This window comes from Channa argus, chromosome 19 (genome assembly GCF_033026475.1).
Source record: "Channa argus isolate prfri chromosome 19, Channa argus male v1.0, whole genome shotgun sequence".
NCBI lineage: Eukaryota > Metazoa > Chordata > Actinopteri > Anabantiformes > Channidae > Channa > Channa argus.
The window spans coordinates 10660002-10674431 of record NC_090215.1 but is presented as its reverse complement, the minus strand read 5'-3'; the positions used below and the strand labels follow the sequence as shown (position 1 = coordinate 10674431).

At 38.6% G+C, this 14430-nt stretch overlaps 1 protein-coding gene across 7 annotated transcripts in view; it reads right to left on the bottom strand.

Moving 5' to 3' along the window:
- The window catches only part of rttn (rotatin), a 30758-nt gene extending 19159 nt beyond the window's left edge, over positions 1–11599 (bottom strand). For 3 of the 7 annotated variants that reach the window (XR_010911722.1, XM_067486049.1, XM_067486050.1), the window contains exons 1-23: positions 11417–11599; positions 10811–10998; positions 10292–10481; positions 9995–10084; positions 9761–9851; positions 9451–9565; positions 8181–8331; positions 7639–7807; positions 6917–7098; positions 6581–6696; positions 5545–5712; positions 5245–5457; positions 4973–5085; positions 4727–4853; positions 4270–4395; positions 3843–3959; positions 3165–3301; positions 2388–2562; positions 2198–2297; positions 1525–1610; positions 794–911; positions 155–251; positions 4–69 (exon numbers count right to left, since the gene is read on the bottom strand). Coding sequence is in view for 6 of the 7 variants with exons in the window: in XM_067486049.1 (XP_067342150.1) it covers positions 4–69; positions 155–251; positions 794–911; positions 1525–1610; positions 2198–2297; positions 2388–2562; positions 3165–3301; positions 3843–3959; positions 4270–4395; positions 4727–4853; positions 4973–5085; positions 5245–5457; positions 5545–5712; positions 6581–6696; positions 6917–7098; positions 7639–7807; positions 8181–8331; positions 9451–9565; positions 9761–9851; positions 9995–10084; positions 10292–10481; positions 10811–10998; positions 11417–11447 (2966 nt within the window). In the remaining variant the exon portion in view is untranslated. The remainder of the gene's footprint in view (positions 1–3; positions 70–154; positions 252–793; positions 912–1524; positions 1611–2197; positions 2298–2387; positions 2563–3164; positions 3302–3842; positions 3960–4269; positions 4396–4726; positions 4854–4972; positions 5086–5244; positions 5458–5544; positions 5713–6580; positions 6697–6916; positions 7099–7638; positions 7808–8180; positions 8332–9450; positions 9566–9760; positions 9852–9994; positions 10085–10291; positions 10482–10810; positions 10999–11416) is intronic. The other 4 variants (XM_067486044.1, XM_067486047.1, XM_067486046.1 and 1 more) reach the window with 2 other exon arrangements.
- Between the last annotated feature and the right edge of the window lie 2831 nt (positions 11600–14430).

The window sequence follows — 14430 nt, the reverse complement described above, 5'->3', positions numbered from 1 at the left end:
TACCTCCGAACTACTGTCAGTGGTAGGGAGAACGATGCGAGGTTCACATCTGTGCTAGACTTGCCCGACCTGATTAGTCAGGGAAAACTTTGTAAATCAAAGTACAGCCTGGGTGGATATTTTAAAAGCATGGTTAAGACAGAAAAACACTCACCATATTTCAATGCTAGCAATCTCATCAAATAGCAGTAAACTCATTAGGACAGCAACTTCACTTCCACTGGATTTGTTCTGCTTCAATATCAAGGATGCTGAAATGAAGACAACATGAACTTTGTATCTTTAACTCATGAATGAATTAAGAACAAACAATAAAAAGAACATTTTAAAATCATGTTTGGCATCTGGCATCTCAATGAAACACATTAGTGCTTTTAATTACGTTATTCCAACAATACATTTGTGGGCTATGAAGAAACAGAAAAGTACAAAGTACTTTTGTATAAAACCTGTCAATACTGATCCAAAAAGTGCAGTGATGGTGCAGCTGTTATAATGTGTCCCCTAATTAATTATAAGGTGCTAACATTTGTGCTACATATGTGCCAAGATTTTGCATCTCTCTGTGTTTCACGAGCTGTAGCACTCCAGATAAATATTTAAAATAATGTAATGTTCCTGAGATCCATGGCAACAAATTGCACCACACTAATATGTCACTTAGTACATAGTGACAATGTGATTAAAGGCTATGCATCAATAGATATGCTGCCATCTTTTTTGAAAATGTGCCCCTGAGCTCCACAACACAACATGTATAGCTGTTACTTAATGAGTTGTCTTGTGAATGTACCCCTGAGCAGTGTGAGGAGCAGGAGGTTGTGCTGTGCCAGGCTGTGCCTCAGAGATGGATCAGCATACACCAGCTTCCTCAGGATACATACACAAGACTCCAGCAGGCAATCCAGGCTCTGGGGAAAACAGCAACATACGTACTCTGTGTTTAATTGCATGGAAAACACAAACGCACATTCTCCTTCTGTCTGCTCCTGCTTAGTCTCTGACACATACAAATGGAAAGAAACTCTTTAGTGTCACTTCACATAAGCAAAGCATACATTTTATGACTGTCGCAGGCAGTGGGAGAGTTGGGATAAACACAATCTGCAGTAATTCCCATTATGCATACTTGTTACTCTAGGTGAGACAAGTCATTCTATGTGGACCCCTTCCTCAACCTCTGTGTAGCCAAACATGCTGGACGACTAGCAGCTTCTTTTTCAAAGCCTGGGAATGATCAGCGGACTGCAGTAACTAGAGGGTAAAACTCACTGCTGACCAGGGCCTGTCTGACACTATTAATACAGGCCATTTCATCCTTCTATCATGCACGCCTCAGTGGACTTCCTCCATATCCTCTGGCAACTCATGTACTTACAATGAGCACATAAGCGAGGACATGTACAGAAATGTGAGCACAAGTGAATACAGACATACAGGGTTGGTTTTATTTGATTTCAACAGACATTTGTTCGGAAGACATCTATTATCTCTTTAACAAAGCCAGTTTTTTTTTTCCTTTACCTTGTTGCTGTTTACACTTTCCATAATGAAGGAAATGACTTTGTCTGTTATTCCGAGATTCTTCAGCACTGGGTGCACTGCTGTGTCTGCAGGGACATAGGAGAACAATTCAATATGCTGACAATAAACAACTGCATAATCTGCAACTATTTGCTTTTCCTGCTTGCCTAAAACATATGGTGGTGGGAAGGCACTAGCTCTGTTGCTGTAAAACTGTTGTTTTTATGAGGGTAGATCTTTGCTTTATCAAACTTACAAAGTGGGTGTTTCATTTTTATTTTTTTTTTTAAGTGCATGAATCTAAAGACCTAATTAGGCTTTTCCAACTTTTTTGAGATTGATATGTTTCATGGTATTTCATGCCTAATGTCAATCACAACTTAAAAAATGTTTTTTCTTTAGCAACTGCAATCTGCATTCTTAGCAATAATTTCCCATTTACAGATAAGGGGTACAACACAGAGGACATTTCATGGGATCAAATCATAAGCAATTAAAAAGGAGCTCAAGTTTCACCTGTTTATGCCTTTGAGATTTAAATTAAATGACTTGCCATGTCAAGAGAAATACATAGAAGCAGACTAAACATTTAGCCTGGCAAAGCCAAGAGTAAAAAAGTGTATTAGAATACTATAATAAATTAGTTTTAAAAGGATTTTTGATGGCAACTTACTCTGGAGCACTACGGACAGCTGTTCGGCAGCCGATCTTCTCAAGGAGATGTCAACATTGTCTGAAGACAGGATAGAAAATAGCTTCTCCACCAGCTCCACCTACACATTTTATACATTTTAAGTAAGGACTTATACCTGTATGTGCACTGATATATGTGTGTTCTTCTTACTTTGTTAGTAGACTCATACCTTGAGAACAGACTTGTTGCTGGTGTCCAGGGAAATGTCTAAAGGGCTTCTGAGACAGTAGAGATTAGGCAGTGAAGAGATCGTTGCTTGATCCAGGTCTGGTCTTGCTGTTTTGGCCTCATCAGAACTACTTAGGTGGGGAAGGATTTGTTGCACTGCCGTTATTCTCACACTGCTTGAGTTAAACAGAGTGGGGAGTGCAACATTTCACTGACAACTCAAAATATAAAACAACTTATTTATGTGCTAAACCTGCATTTTATATGCATTAAACCACTGAGACGTGGCAAAAATAGTACCTGCATTTCATGTTTGTTTGTTTTTTTACAATCGCATCCAAATAATTATACGTTGTCAAAAAAGTGACTGGCAGAGTAGACAAATCTATTAGCTTTTGCCAAAATTTACCAGCGCTAGCTCCTGGCCAGTGTCTGGTGTTAATTTCCATCTCTATCAATATTCATAGACTGGGATTGAGTAGCTGTTTTACACAGGCATCACAGCTTTTGGATGACTTGATGAGAGCATTACCTGACAGCAACAGACAGTGGGAATATGTCCATCACAAGTGCTTAAAAGCAAAATATTCATAATCTCAGGAGACCCAACATCATTTTCGATTTCACACAGAAGAAGCATCCCATCAAGGAGTTAGACACACATAAACACACAACTCTGTTATGCACACACATCTAAGAAAGGCCATAACATTCAAACAAATCCAGAGAGACACAAGTACAAACAATGTAACAACAAAGACCCTGAGCCCAGACTCACACGGGATGTTTAGTGAAAAGGAGTCGGAGTGCTGCTTTAAGCTTGACTGTACTTGGAAACATGTCACTTGCCATGGCCGACATGTCACTTATTAGTAGGATACAGTTTCCCAGTGACTCCTCAGTGCTGGCATAACCCTGCAACACACACACACACACACACACACACACAGAGTCAGACTACCCTGGCAGACAATGGAGCAAACATTGGGGAATTCCAGCTAAACAGTAAATAAAATATGCATCACTTTGATTGTGGGTGGTTTCATTTTGAGTCTAGTTGACATGGCGGGCCCATCACTGAATGGTCTCTCTGAATTAAATCACACTTGACAGCCTAGTCAAAATCTCATGTATATTCATGAAGAATTTCCAGGCTTTCTGTTGCCTGAAACTGAACAATTAATAAAAGCTTGTTTTTCCCCCCAAAAAGGAAACAATATAACACAGAATATGTAAATGAGAAAATAACCACATTTTTCTCACTGGCAGCTCAATATGCAGTTTTTGTCGTTCAAGAGCGCTAAAATTGCACTTTTGATCATAGTTGTTTTGATTGTGAGGAACATTCACCACTTCCCCTGACTCAATAAATACAATGTAATAACTTCTAAACAAGATGCAGCTTTATGAGCTCTGCAGTACAATTACAATGCAGCCTCTACAGAGAACACAACACCTGTAATATGGGCATGACCGGGTAAATTGCCTCAGTGAATCTGCCCCACGTTGATGCTGTCATCATTAATCGTCCTTTGAGCAGGAAGAGCAGGATATCCTTGGCAGCAACGTTCACCTATAGATCACAGGTAAACTGATGAATTCACAACAGCACTCCTGATAAAACGTTTACTAGCAGATACGGAAAGTGACAGACTTTCTGAAACAACTAAATTACACGACATTAGTCAAGCCTAGAAGTTTGCATGCATGACCTTCAAGTAATGTAGAACACACACAGTACACAAAAACCCCAGTAGTTTTACTCTCATGAGTATGCGTGTTAATAGTGCAATTATAATTTTAAACAAAACCTTATTCCTAAATACATATCAAAGAGACACCCGCAGTACTCTGTACTGTAGATTTGCGGCAAGTACACCTACCTTATCTGCAGAGTCTTGAAGTCCGAATGAACTTATTTCATATAGTACCCTGTGGTGAAGAAGAAAGTTGACTCCACTACAAGATCCTGGTTCCTGTCGTGACACATTCTGGATGCCAAGGCAGTCCTAGAGGTGCATGTAATCACACCAAAGCACATCATAAATTATCACTATCCTCTCACTTGTCCATGCATAAAGGATTTCAATTTCACTCTAAATGTAGCCATTCAGTCACTCAGTGCTTAGTAAAATGAAAAGAAGCCTGAATTCAAATGTTAAGTGATTTTTTTTTATTAAGCACAGTCAAAGATTAGTGATTCACCCCTCTTCATTCTACTTATTTACATATGGATGTCCCACCAAAAAATAGACACACTGTTACACAGACACTGTTACACAGACTATAATATTAGAATATAATATTATATACTGCCTATATAACATGGCTTGCCCTGACCTTGACTAGGTTTAAAGTGCATTCGTATGTTTCCGTCTTGACAGGCAGTAAGGGATGGGCCAGCAGCTTCAACAGAAGTCTCTGGCTCTCTGTTTGGAGGAGTGGACTGGAATGATCAAACTTCCACCTAATGACGAATGACCAAAAGTTGCATAATTGTGAATGTAACAAAAAATGTACAATTTTTAAATACAAAGTAAATATAGTAATAGTTTGCGCTGTATAAAACTAGGATTTTTATCTCACAGGTAAGAGGAAATGTGAAGACATTCCTTGACAATGGGTAAGTGCTGGTGAAATGGGAGGCCATTTATTGCCTGGTCTGCCAGCTCCAGTAACTCCAACCAATTCTTTTCTCCCTTGATAAGGAAATACATCAAGAATTTAATAAACCTATTAAGGAGTCATAAACTTATAAGATTGTGTTACAACACCACCTAAATACGACTCATTTGTACAGCAGCATTTCTTTAAAGAAATCAACAGTCAGTTATATAGCTATAAACAGTAGTTCATACCTCAGCCCTTGCCTCTTTGAGGAAGTTGCAAGTGGATTCCATCCAGAGGGCAGCACGAGTCACCCTGTTGTAGAGGTCATGGTTGTCTGAGTTCACCTGCTCTAAATAGGCTATTGCTGTCTCTTGGATGCTGGGAAATAAACTTCCCAATGATGTATCCAAGCATAGATAGAAAACAGCTGTTGCCATGCTTTCAGGGAGATTGTCACCAGCCTGTCAAAAGGTAAAAACCCATTTATTTACTGTTTATGAAGTTGCAGCAAAATGATAACAAATATGGTCACAGAGGCAAACCTTCACCTTTTCAGGAGGGAGGATGGTCTGTAGGAGTTTAATGGTGATTATTGCAGTGCCTGTGTAGGCCATTCTGTGGTGAATCTGAGAGCTGTGGGGAATGTCTGCTGAATAGCTCTGATGGTAGATGAGGATATCCCCCAATAGTTCCATGCAGACTTGCAGCTTCTCCTTCTAAAATACAGACACACAGAAATGTAGACAAAAGCAAAAATGCCACACAAGCATGTGTGCATGTAGTGGCTGGGAGCCAAGAGAAAAATTCATTCTAGGGGTAAGGAATTGACTGTAATCAGATTTCAGGGTTATTTTGGGATGAGATACAGATCCACCCTATCTCCGTTTGAATAAATTGGAACAATCTATTCTCAGCCACTTTGTTCTTGGAGCAGAATATAAACAATAGAAAATAAGCACCAGCAGGGGGCAGTAGATGCCCTGTGCATTGCCATGGAAGGCATGAACTGTTTGGTCCATTCCCACAGGAAAATCCTAGAGGTCTGGCACACAAAGGCTGCTCTCCACATAAAGATGACAAAACAGTTCTCAGGCTGCAAGGCTCTGGACATGTATTAAACAGCAGAGGGCCACAGGGGCCTGGGCTTGACAAGTGTATAAGTCACCCTGCAGAGGAACATACTCTTTAAACAGTCAGGGAGTATAACATTTTATTTTTTTATATATACACACACACACACACACACACACACACACACACACACACACACAAATAAATAAATATCATTGTGTGGACTTTGTAGACTTTTACTAACTGAACAGTTCTGTAATTGGATAAATTCAGGGTACAGATGAGAGTTGTGAATGTATGTGTGAGAAGCTTCTTGTAACCAGCAGGAAGCCTTTGTAACCCTTATATAATTCATTCAGCTCAATCCCATGCCCAGAGTTCTCCTTGACAGTTGAGTACCATATGCCTGTGTGTCTCTAGCAAACTGTCTGGTGGCCAAATCAGTTGCCCTTTTCAGTGAAGTATATCCATTCATCTACATAAGAGGCTGTCATGAGTTGTGTTTTGACTTGCCAGCTCCATCCCCACCAGGCTGCGATCGTCCCAGACCAGCTCACAAACACTGTCCCCAAGCAGAAAGATGGCATCGCACAGCAGCTCCACAACATGATGGAACAAATGCATACCCTCTGAGAGATGAGAGAGAGGAAGAGAGAGGAAGAGAACACAAACATGGAAGATTGTTTTCTTTGTGTATGTGTGTGATAAGATTAAATATTTGCTAATCTAATACAGTCAAAGTATGTACGGGGAAACTAGAAGAAGAAAAAAAAACAACAGTGAGTGGAGTGTTTATTTTTTTAGATATCGTCCTTTCCTTAAAAAAACAAAACAAAAAAGGAATCCTACCTCTCTTAAGAAGTGGTATGGCATGCTCCATGGTGGCAAGAGTGAACTGAGCCAAAGTTAGCTGCTGTAACTGCAGCTCCAGCACATCCTCTCCACCCAAGTCAGGAAGCTCCAAATGGGCCAAATCTGCAGGTGAAGGCTCCGCGGGCTGGATGGGTGCTCCACCTCTGTGCGAGCTGCCACTGGATGAATCACAGACAAGAGTGGAAGACAACTGTAAATTCATGATCTGTGCTTAGACCGCTCAAATACAAGTGGCGAACAAGCTGTATAGCGATGGATCATAAAAACTAAATAGGCCATCATGGGAATCAGAACTGATATTTAAAGACTACATATCAGCCGCTAGAGGGCTCCATGTATTATTCATATTCAGAATAAAATCCTACACAGCCTCACATCATTTACCTTCTTGTGTGGGCTGCTGGTGTCACTAGTAATTCTGTCTTTATCAAAGCCCCAGAAAAGCCTACTGTGCACACATTTCCAAAAAGTATGACTCTCTTGTTAAACATAAGGTCTGATATACAGAACTGGCAATGTAGGTCGACAGTCTAAACAGACTAACATAATACCATTTGTGTCTGAGGAGTGTGATCGAAGCCAAACCGAGTGAATATGTGCATTCACTCAACGTGATTGGTAAAGACATGCAAAAGAAGTTTTTCATTATCTCTTTTTTTATTTGTTTGTTTTTTTGTTTTTCCCCTATGTGCACACACCTGTCAGAAACTACATCTCCATCTTGGCCATCTCCTCTGGCTCTCTGGCCAGTGCGTCCCACTACAGAGGGCCGGGGAGAGCACTCTGCCAATGGGGAGGAAGCCTGGGAACGCTGGGTCCCCCGCACATCATGGGAATGGGAGAAGGAGGAGTTCTGGGACACTGGCTCTACACAGTCCCAAAAGTGAGGTAAAGCAAATAGAAGAGGCTTGTGAGAATTTTGTGGTGTTACGTTTGTGGTGTGATATTCCCCTTGCAAGACATTAGGCAGAAGGATTAGACAGAAATCGTTCCATTTTACTTTCTCACACCTACTTTAAAAGAAAAAATAGCAGATGTATATTTAAAAATGCAAAACAAAGGGATTCAAATTTAGTGCCTCTATGCACACAGGCGATTGGTACTTATTACCATAAAAACACAAACTGGACAAACAGATAAAAAATATTTTATAAAAAAAAAACAAAAAAAAAAAAACATCTGATATCACTCTTGAGAAACACAAAGATCTGTATATAATCTAATTCATATTGCATGCTACCTTGCTTTGTAGAATAGAAGCCTGGATCTTGATGAAGGCGCAGTCTCCTCCTTAGCCCTGCACAAAGATGCCGCAGGCAGGAGAGAGCCTGCACGTGTACGTATCCCACCTCACCTTTACCTAGACCCACTTTCAACAGGGACAAAAGGTTCTGAAAATAGAATCAGGAATCAAAGGTGTTATTTAATTTTGTTCATACTGAAAGATTTTTACAAGCATAATGAACAACCAGTCATTTGCGATTGTAACTAATGATTTGATGTCTCTAAACCAAAGTCTTTTAAATTATCTTCATAGCCCTAATAACTTAAATGAAGGGCAAGTAAAGCCACAAGAAGCCAAGTGCTTATCCATACAGATTTATTTTTCATGGTTTGATTGCATGGTGACAGTATGGTAATACTGCACTGAGATTAATGTAAAAGTATGGATTTTTTCATAATCAAAATAGTAATGTCTTAATGACCCACTTCTATTAATGGATGCCTGTAAATTCCAGGATTAGAAGTCACCCTGTCTATCATCCAGACAACGATAACTGTTTTTACAGTTCCCTGATGTTCAAGGAGGTGGAAAAAGCAAACTCCACCAAGGACCTTTAGTTCCTACAAGAGATATACAATGACCAACTATATTCTCAGAGCAATCTAATACCTAGTCAAGCAAACTAAGCCTCCAGAGGCCTCTACAATGTTCTGCAAGATCAGGGCCAAAGAATTATAAATTGGTGTATCGTTCAGGGACACCATTTGATAGATTATTTTTTTGACAGTGGCTTGCTTGACCATTCCATGAATCCATTACGGGATAGTCACATAAGCCAATTAAAACAATTAACTTCATCTAACTGATGTAAATGAAAACGAAGAACAAAAAAATGTTCCGATGACATCTTCAATGACATCTTTAATTTTGACTCTTTAGACACCAATATTGTATCTGAGCCACAAGCTACCTTTCTGCCAACGTTTCACCATCTGAAGGCTCCCAGAATTTACACAAATCATACAGCCTTTAAAGTTAGAATAAGACCACTGACCACTATTTGTATGCTATGTTCCAAAGTTGACTCAAATTATTATACACTCAAGTTTTTGTGCAAACATTTGAGATCAACGTAAACTTAGTTGACACTAAAACAGAAGAAAACCCCGGTACCTATACAAAAACCTGTATACATTCAGACAACACCTATTACAGATGGGATAAAACTAGTATAAACATATTAAAAATTACAGTACTATTGCGAATACAAGAAGATGTTGTGTACCTTTACAATACTGGGCCTCTGTAGGAAAATCTCAGCAGGAAAGTCCTGCATAATAACATCACACAGAAGTTCACATGTAGTCCGCACCAATTTGGGGTTGGTGCTCCTTAGAGAACTGTTTTAAAAGATTTTAAAGAGATACATTAATGCTAAGCGATTTAACTGCTCTCCAGAGCCCTGTGAAGTTGTATAACAGATAAAATATATTTTACATGTTTAGCTCACATAGAACAACAGTCATGTACCAGATTCTGCTAATTTTCAACTGTATTTTTAGTAGGCACATATGGATATAGTTATACTCACAAACCTCTTATTGGATGAAAGTATGTGTCGGTCTGTGTTTGTCAAAGTGAGCCACGGGAAGACAGAAAACTTCAGACACTTCACAGACTCATGCACTGTAACACACAGAGCAATAAAGATGTAAAACTAAATCCAAATTTAAATGTACGACTTTAACTTTGTGGGGGAAAAAAAGATGAAACCAATCAAAATGAAAAAATTGCACATTAGGTTTTAAAATATTTCAAAATAAAGGTACCTGCTACTTTATGAGTTAGTACTTCTGTAGAACCTTGAATACTCCTGCGGAAATATCCCATTTTATTAAAATCTTCTTCAGGTGAAATAACTGCAAGGAGTAAACCAGAGGCCCCAGGTTTGTTAAAAAACATTTTCCATACTGCAAACATTTCATATACATATCTGTCTGCAAAGTAAAAAACAAAAAACAATAAAACCTATCCTCTCTCACATCTCTCCAATGTAAGATCCACATTCAGCAATTTGTACATGACAGACTCTAAACACAAACAAATATTTGGCTCATGTCCACCACCTGTTGAAGTTGTCTTGTGCGGTCTATGTGAGTAGGCCACTATATGACTGGGGAGTAGCTCAGGTAGCTGGAACAGCTGGTCTAGGGTTCCGCTGATGACAGCTCGCAGTCTGGGCTCTACATTTGGAGACAGTTGCGTGAGAAAGTCCACCACCCCAACGTCTCTCAGCATCTGGGCTGCACTAGGATGCTGAAAATATAATGTTGAGTGTAGGTTTAGAATAGAACTACACTTAGCATGGATACTGGAATCATTGCATTTAATCACCTGCTGATATTTCATACACAGTGCACTGTGTACGTAAAGTGAAGGCAACTTAATCCCAGTACGCCATTTTAAATTATACTGTATATTGAGCCCTCCTCAACCAACTGGTTAAAGTCTGGCGAACTCTCTTGAAGAAAGGCTTGTGGTCAAGACCAATTACACTTACTGTTTTTCAACGTATTGTGCCCACTGATTTCCAAAGGATGTTTAATATTTATGCATTCTTGCTTAGTAACGTTAGTGTGATCTACCTTTGATAATGTTGAAAGCAACTCAAGGACTTCCTCCTGCAATGGCACCTCGGGAAAATTAAACCACTCCAGAAGATACACAAACAGCATCTTTTCTTGGACAATGTCGGAGACAGAAATCAGGGAATGGTCCAGCTTAGATATTAGGCTCTTCAGTGCTCGAACTCTTATCTCCACCAAAGAGTGCCCTAGGATTTATAGAAAACAAAGTGTTAAGCTGGGGAAAAAACAATATAGCAGAGTTTACTACTTTTAGTTTTTTGCTAGCGTATACTGTGGTTAGCTAGCTAGCATTAAGTTATCTAACGGTGACTGTACGTTAGCTAAGCTGTAGAAGTTTGACTGTACTGGGGTCATTAGCTACCTAGCGTTAGCACTGATATCTATTTCCACCCTGGGTAGGATTACTAGAATAGTGTGACCTTACAGAAATCGACAACAAATGAAACCAACTAGTTAGAGCTTTGCTAGGATTAGCTAGTTGGCATACGAGTGGCTACAATCAGTTAGCGGAGGTGACTGGCTTTTGTTATCCTAATCTTAAATTCAGGTAACGTTACAGTCAACCTCCTCAGCTACATTAGCTTGTTTAACAGTTTAACCTACCTATTTTCTTGATAACAGAAGATAACTCCATGTCCCAATGGGAGGTTATATCCAGTTTTGTGAAAAACAAGTAATAAGAACTGAGTGAGGCTTCTCTATACGTTAGTTATCTGCCAGTGTCATGTCAACAACATCTACCCGGGTTTGTTTTCAACGGCCCCGCCAGCGTCACTCCACTTCCTGTGCTGAAACCAGGTCGCGTTCAAGAAGCAAAACGGTGTAAAGTCAACTAAATAGAGAGACTGCAGACGCGTTTACAAAACCTCTTTACAGTGGAAATTCAATAATAATTGCTTTGAAAAACAAAAAAATCTTTAAACAGCCTACCAATTAAAATCCGGGGCCGGAATTTCCACAGAAGACAGAGACATATCAACCAGCCATCTGCATGTATCAATCCAGCTTTGTTGCAGATCAAGATACTGCAAAGATGTTAGTGAGGAAAAAAAATAATCATTTTCCATTGCTGACATATTAAGTGAAGATCTGACAAGTGTTACCTTATTCTTTATTAAAAACAATCTTAATTTTAAGATGAGCATCCCTCTTAATACAAGTACAAGCATAAGTTCTTTTCATAGTCTCTGTTTAAGTTAATTCAGTTGCATGAAATTTCACACTTGAGATGCGACGTGGATATGATCAGCCGACAGGGTGATAATTAACTAACTTAGCAAATGATAATTTGATATGATAATAATATAATAACACACCTTCGGGAAAATTCCGAAGGGATTTCAGCCCATAATTAATTTGGCTCCGTACTGTACCTAGACTCTTACTGTCACCTCGTTTGAGGCTGCAGATGGCAAATTTACTTCCATGACTGTTTTACCTCAGCAAATGTAGATATATTTTACCTGTACTTGACATTAGATAAATGTTTCTGGTATTCTTTCACAACAGAATATATCCTTGTTTTAAAACCTTATCTATCATATTTACTTAAACCTCCCCGAGATGCTATTTTTATATGGCTGCACTATCGCACTATATGGAAATCAGTTTATATATATACATTCAGTGAGGTGCTCCATATGTGTTGTCTCTTCATCTTGTGCAGAATTTACAATAAAGTTTTGTGGGATGGAATAGAGGATGTCTGCACAACATGAGTTGTATTGACTGACCTGCCAAGGGGTGCATTAACCTTTGGAGGTAAAAAATGTATTCCAGTTCCCCTGACCTCTCATACAATATATAGGAGTGAGTTTTTATGAATGTTTTTGACATTCTACAGAAGTACTGTGAGTTCTGACATCCAAACGACTAAGGTGGTCTTCTTTACCTGAAGGAGAAATACATCGCCCTAAGTCAGACAAGGAGCTCTCAGTAGCGGTTGAGTTTGCTCCAGACAGTACATCACATTTTTTTGTTTGACAGCCTCTGTGTGTCTTGGATCATTTGTCAGCATCAGCTGCAGACAAGAAGCAAAACTTCACTTTAAATAAATGAAAACATGGAGTAAAGTGTATGTCATTCAGACCTGTACCATTGTCCATCATGTGTATGGTATGCTTTTCCAAACAGAAGTTCTTTCAGAGATATATATATTTTTTAAATTTTCTCTCAGGGCCTAAAGACTGTAGATTTTCCTTCATTTATATTCCTTGTGGTGATTTTTGGGATTCGTGTTTACATATATAACTTAAGGTTATAATTTGTGTTTTGTATATTTAAACTATGACTGAATTTTTAAAATGTTTGAACATTGTAAATCATACACAATATCGTTTTTAGCATTTAACATTGCTCTAATTTAGGCAACCAAAAACCTCCTCTGACTGTTGGTGAATGAAAGCGTGATCTATGCGGGAAATTATGATGATTTAAATCAGCATAATCTGAGATTTACTTTCAAAGTATCTCAGTGAATTATGAGTTATCATGTGTTTAACTATACTGACCAACATGAACAAGAGAAACACTACTGATGAATATTTTATTTAGAGTTAGTTGGCACAGACTATTATCGTTACACAGTTAATAGATTTATAATAAAAGTTTATCTGTACAAATATAAATTTTTTAAACAGAGAAGCTTTATACTCGCTGCAAAATCACGACAAATTAGGGACTGTTCAAAAAGTATTGGGGCAGAAATATGGTTTGACTTCTTTTTCCTTTTTTTTAAATCCAAACCCTCTGCAGCATTATTATTGCTTAATAATACTTAACAAAGTCAAATTTTAAGCACTTACAACAATGTAATGTAATTTATATCTTAACATTTTAATGGAAATTTTATTTTCACAATAGTTACCAATGTGTGGAATTAGCATTTTCCACATCTATGGCAAACATAAGAAAACCATATATAATATATAAAGGCCTATTGTTTTAATGGTGGCCAACTTTATGGTACATTTAAACGTTTTTACATTTTCTGTTATTTTCTGTCACACTAAAGAGATGAAGCAAACCCTAATCCGTTTCACTCATTGCTGACATACAGTAGACCTATAAGCTGTAACTGTAATATACAAGATGCCTTCAAAATAACTAGCATTTTGTTCCGTACACAGTGGAAATACTATTGCATACACATTTTTAAAGGTTCCCAGGTGTTTTCCCCCAAATTGTCAAATTACCCCAAACTAGGACAAAAACAAAACACATGGCCCCTTCCTTTTCCAATCTCATAATTTCTCCTTGATAGAACCTTTAACATGACTTTACATGAAATGTGAGGTGAGGATAGTGAAGTGAACTATAGGTAGGCTTATAGTTATGATAGGCTTACACAACATGAGCAGATTTTTCACAGGGGCTGCTTTGCAAAGGCTGTCACCCTTAAAGCATTTCATATTTAAAACAAGGTCAAAACAGCTAATTAATCGCATCATTACTGGGATTGGTCAAAATGCAGCACCCCATATGGTAAGAAAATACAAGAACATACTACCAGAATTCATAAAATCAAGGGTGACGATACACAGACCTAAAGAACATGAGCAAGCAAGAACAATTTATTCGATGTGGTAACCAGGCAGCCAATTGGACAGCGCTCAGGT